The sequence below is a fragment of the Saprolegnia diclina genome, assembly GCF_000281045.1.
Source record: "Saprolegnia diclina VS20 unplaced genomic scaffold supercont1.99, whole genome shotgun sequence".
Taxonomy (NCBI): domain Eukaryota; phylum Oomycota; class Saprolegniomycetes; order Saprolegniales; family Saprolegniaceae; genus Saprolegnia; species Saprolegnia diclina.
In genome coordinates this window covers 51545-56365 of record NW_008246166.1, presented here as the reverse complement: position 1 = coordinate 56365, position 4821 = coordinate 51545, and the positions used below count along the sequence as shown (strand labels likewise).

Sequence of the window (4821 nt, the reverse complement as noted above, 5' to 3'; positions counted from 1 at the left end):
CCCAGGTCACAGTAGCCCCTCTGCCGCGCCCAGTGGCGCCCGCCAAGTGCGCGAGACCAGTGACGACGACAACGATGACTTGCTCGTCGAGAAGTCGGGTGCGTACTCTGAGTCCCGTCTTGACGCGCCGCTGGCCGAGACGACGTCCATGGACTCGAAAAAGCGGCGCAAGCGTGAAGAGCAAGGCCCGACCAAGCGCCACAAGGTCGTCGATGAAGCGTCCGCGGTGCATGTGATGGCCAAAATGAGCTTCAAGCAGCCGAGTTTGCTCACGGGCGGGACGCTGCGCTCACACCAGCTCGAGGGTATCCAGTGGATGTGCAATCTCTACAAGGACCGTCGCAACGGCATCCTCGCCGACGAAATGGGCCTTGGCAAGACGGTCCAGGTCATTGGCATGATTGCGCAGCTCAAGGCCCAAGGCGTGGCCGGGCTGTTTTTGATTGTCGCGCCGCTCTCGACGCTCACCAACTGGGAGCGCGAGTTCAAGCGCTTTGCGCCGTCGATCAAGTGCTGGTTGTACCATGGCTCCACCACGCGCCTCACGATGCGCAAGGAAGCAAAGCCTCCATTTCTCGTCATGATCACGTCGTACGAAGTCATCAAGGCTGACGCGGCCTCGTTGACGACGCTCGGTCACGTCTGGGAGTACGTCATCGTTGACGAGGCCCATTGCCTCAAGAGCGCGGACAACAAGCTCATGGTCGCACTCAAGGCGTTAAAGTCGAAGAACCGCCTCTTGCTCACGGGCACGCCGCTCCAGAACAATTTGAGCGAACTTTCGAACGTCCTCGGCTTTCTCTCGCCCGATGCGTCCCATGAACTCGAGGACGTTCAGAGCTTGTTCTTGTCGGATGACGCGAAGGCGGAGGCAAACGACATTATCTCCAAGCAGGACGTGCTGAACAATCATGAAAAGTCCCAAGCGGTCTCGAAGCTGCGCGAGATCCTTCAGCCGTTCATGCTCCGCCGCCTCAAGCGCGACGTGCTTACTGACCTGCCGTCCAAGACGGAGATCGTCGTCTACTGCGCCATGACGGAGCTCCAAGAACGCTACAACAAGCTCCTTGTGGACCGCGCTCTCATACCCGAGCTCCAAAAGATGCACGGCAAGCACAACCCCTGTAAGCTTTCTGATGCAAACCAATGCGGCACCTTATGCAATGAATTATAGCCATGCGCGCGGAATCGGCCAAGAACCTCGCCATGCAGATGCGCAAGTGCTGCAACCACCCGTTCTTATTTGACGAGTGTACGAACGCGAACGGCGACATTGTGACGGACGAGTCGCTCATCGAGACGTCTGGCAAGATGATTGTGCTCGACAAGATGCTCACGCGTCTTCTCGCGGCGAAGCACAAGGTGCTCATTTTCAGCCAGATGACTGCTGTCCTCGACATCCTCGAAGATTTCATGACGCTACGATCGTACACATTTTGCCGCCTCGACGGCAATGTGCACTTTGGCGACCGCCAGCGCTTGATGGACATGTTCAACGACCCCAAACGCGAGCTACAGATCTTTCTGCTCTCGACGCGCGCCGGTGGCGTCGGCATCAACTTGACGGGCGCGGACACGGTCATCTTCTACGACTCGGACTGGAACCCGCACGCGGACTGCCAGGCCCAGGACCGCTGCTATCGCATCGGGCAGACCAAAGACGTGGCGGTCTACCGCCTCATTGTCGAAAACTCGTTTGAGAACCGGATGATCAAGCGCGCGAACGCCAAGCGCATGCTGGAACGTGTCGTGCTCAGCGGTGGTGCGTTTTCGTCGCAGAACCTCGAGGAGACATGTCTCTCGATGGAGGAACTCAACGAGTTGCTCAAGGAAGACATTGCAATCCAAAAGGAAGCGACCGGCGGGATCACGGACACCGAGCTCGATACGATCTGCAACCGCGACGTCGTGGTCGACGCGTTCGTCAACATGACCAAGACGGGTGTGGCTCCGTCGACCACTGGCTACTACGTTGTCCAGAACGCGGACGTGGCGGGCATGAAGCTTTAACGCACCAAATCTAATGACGTGTGCTTTGCTTGCATTCCGCACGCTGGGGCAGACAACGCAACAACAATTCTACAATAAGGCAACGCTGCAAAGAGGCGTACTCTGTTATCTTTGAGAGCGACGTCAACGTGTGACTTTGCGCGCGTTTTCAAGCCGTCGAGCGCTCGTCTGGGAGCGGGAAGTCCAGCACTTTCGCAAGCGGCAGCCATGACTGCGCACATATCTGCGCCTTGAACAAGTTGTCGCCGAGGCTGTCTCGTCCTTCGAAGACGCGCTTCGCCGCAGAGTTTGCTCGCTCGCTGAGCACCGACGTGGTCGGGATCAAGCTCTTTGCTCTTGTCGCTGTGCACAAAACGACGCACACCATTGGGCAAGTCGATCACATTGGCCCAGAGCTCACGACGTCGCCTTAACTTCCCCGATTTCGCCATTACTCGACATGGTTCTACGACCTCGATGTCACCGTCAATGTTTAGATTGATCACTTTTAATGCTGTGGGGCGTGCGTCATTATGGCCCGCTCCGTCGGCTCGGACATCAACGGCTCCAAAACCGGCGCAAAACCGAGCGAGCCGAATCGTCTAGTTGCCAGCATGTCCAGCGCCGCCAGCTTCTACGCCATGCTTTAATACCGACCAGAGGACGGGCCAATCGTACCGCGGTCGAGCAATGCTGGCGCCGCATTGGTGCCGCGACCCTCTACGTGGCGGATTAGACGTTGCAGTTGATACAACGGTCGAGCGTACGGCTGCAGGGGTAGCAGAGGAGCACATTGTCCTCGGTCCCGGCATCGATACAGCATATATAGTGCGTCACACGCGAGCAGCCAACGGCCTGACAAGAGTGCAGAGCCAACGTTTGGTCGAGAGAGCAGCTGGGGTTGGCACACGTCGGCTCCATTCTTGTCTCTCGGTCGACAATGAAGAAATGAGGTGGGGGGCGTTTATTTTAATTCTTGCTCACGCATACATTTATCAAGTGTACAGCGAAATAGATTCGATCGACGGATTTAGTATCTTCTTGGGCAACTTGAAGATTCGCCAGCACCTCCAGCTTGACCAGCCTATTGCGATTTCAAAGTAAAAAAAATGAAGTTCGACGCGGGACATTGGTATTATTAGGCAGGCTATTCACCCTTCTCTGTCGACCTTTTCTTGCAAGTCGATCTTGGCTCCACGTACCTCCAAGAACTGGCGGCGCACGAAGCTCGCTTCGTTCCTTGCTCTTTCCCGCGGTTGTGTAACTGGCTCTGCCACGTCATTTGCACGGATCGAGAACGGCGCTGGCGGGGGTGTCCCGGAGGTGGAGGCGGACGGCGCAGGCGTGGCCCGTGCCGCTCGCGTCAATCGCATCGACGAGTGTCCGGCTCTGCGGCTTGATGCTACTCGCATGCGGCGGCAATGCTACGACAAACTACGTGTGGGCCAGGAGCCAGCGCAAGGCGCGGTCGAGGTCGTGCTCGTAGTTGACAGCGACGTCCAGCGACCGCATAGCGGAAGCGTCTCCGCGAGCACCGGCGCAAACGCTCCGAACGGGTGGCCGCCGAGGTCCAAGTGGTCGAGGTGTTGGACCTGCGGTAGCGCGGCGCGAAGCGACGTGGAGAGCGTGTCGTGTTGCACATCTTTACGAAATCAAGTGCATATCAAGGAGCAAGCTACTTCAACATTCAACATTGAAGATCATAGTTAAAGTTAAAGTTAAAAGCTTGCTAGGTTCATAGGATAACAAAAGTAATTCAGTTTTACATTTGCCACCAACTCACCACCAACAACGGCCTGCGTGGCAGAGCGCGAGGCCATGCAGGCGCAGCGACGACAGCGCGGGCAGCGCCATGAGGGCTGTTGCTACAGCATCGGGACAGAGGCCGCCGTCAAGCGTCAAGTGCGTCAAGTGAGGCGCCGAGACAAGCGACGCCGCCACAGCTGTAGACGCCAATGGGCGGGCGTCAAAGACCCACGTGAACGTCGTCAGCGATGCCGGCAGGACGACCGGTCCCGAGAGTCCGAGCACGCGATCCAAGGTGAGTGACTGGAGCGAGGACGCCTGCGCCAGCGCTCCGGCGAGCGCCGCCGAGATGTGCAAGCCCCGCAAGCACAGCGATCGGCCGGACGACAGCCACGCTTGCAGATCCGCGTCCGCAGTTGGTGGCAACGACGTCCGCGAATCTCCGACGAGCACAACGTCACGAACGCGGTCCTTGGCCAGCAGCCGCATGACGTGGCCAAGCCAACGGCCATTGTCTTGTCGAGCTGCGTTGATTATCATGCGCTCGAGAGGCGCGCGCTCCAGAGCGAGGAGCAGCATGACGCCGTCGGCTTCCGCGAGCGGTTTGGTTGGTGCAATGTGGACTCTGGTCACTCAGCGGCACGGCGGCCTCGAGGATGTCCCGAGGCTGGCGCAAAACAAGCTCAATCTGAACCCCGTGGCGTACGAGCTTCGTGAGATGCGCGTGCGTCGAGGCCGATGCTGTTGAGAGGAACGTGACGCGAGGCCACGAGACGCGCGCGGTCGTCGGTTGCTGCGTCAGCGCTTGAAGCGCCGCGAGCGCGGGTGTCACGGCGGTTGGAGGCAGGGCGCTCAGCAGCGCTGAGAGGCTCGAAGGACATGCCACTTGCATCGCGATGAGTTCGATGACGTCCATCGGCAGCAAGGGAATAACCAAGGGTATATAAGAGATACTAGTAAGGGTGTGTCACGCCCATACAAACCTGCGGCGGTCCCGTCCGATCCTCTCGGCAGCTGTTCAAGCGTCGCCGCGTCAGCTTGCCGGAGGACTTGGTCCGACCTTTGGCGTCGAAGCCGACGCGCTCC

At 58.7% G+C, this 4821-nt stretch overlaps 4 protein-coding genes across 4 annotated transcripts in view; 1 reads left to right on the top strand and 3 right to left on the bottom strand.

Annotated features, from left to right (window-relative positions):
* Positions 1-2047, top strand: part of SDRG_15706 (hypothetical protein) — a gene marked incomplete at its 5' end in the record, with an annotated part of 4040 nt that extends 1993 nt beyond the window's left edge. The window contains 2 exons of the mRNA XM_008621885.1: positions 6-1124; positions 1175-2047. Coding sequence (XP_008620107.1) covers positions 6-1124; positions 1175-2010 — 1955 coding nt within the window. The remainder of the gene's footprint in view (positions 1-5; positions 1125-1174) is intronic.
* A 1220-nt stretch (positions 2048-3267) lies between these two features.
* Positions 3268-3501, bottom strand: SDRG_15705 (hypothetical protein; the record flags this gene model as incomplete). Its single annotated transcript, XM_008621884.1, has 2 exons — positions 3268-3391; positions 3428-3501. 2 exons carry the CDS (start codon positions 3499-3501, stop codon positions 3268-3270), a joined length of 198 nt encoding a protein of 65 aa, XP_008620106.1.
* Positions 3502-3768: 267 nt separating this feature from the next.
* Positions 3769-4314, bottom strand: SDRG_15704 (hypothetical protein; the record flags this gene model as incomplete). The annotated part of the gene is made up of 1 exon (XM_008621883.1): positions 3769-4314. The coding sequence occupies one exon, from the start codon at positions 4312-4314 to the stop codon at positions 3769-3771; it is 546 nt and encodes a 181-aa protein (XP_008620105.1).
* A 273-nt stretch (positions 4315-4587) lies between these two features.
* SDRG_15703 (hypothetical protein) overlaps positions 4588-4821 on the bottom strand; it is a gene marked incomplete at both ends in the record, with an annotated part of 884 nt that continues 650 nt past the window's right edge. Inside the window, one exon of the mRNA XM_008621882.1 lies at positions 4588-4795. Coding sequence (XP_008620104.1) covers positions 4588-4795 — 208 coding nt within the window. The remainder of the gene's footprint in view (positions 4796-4821) is intronic.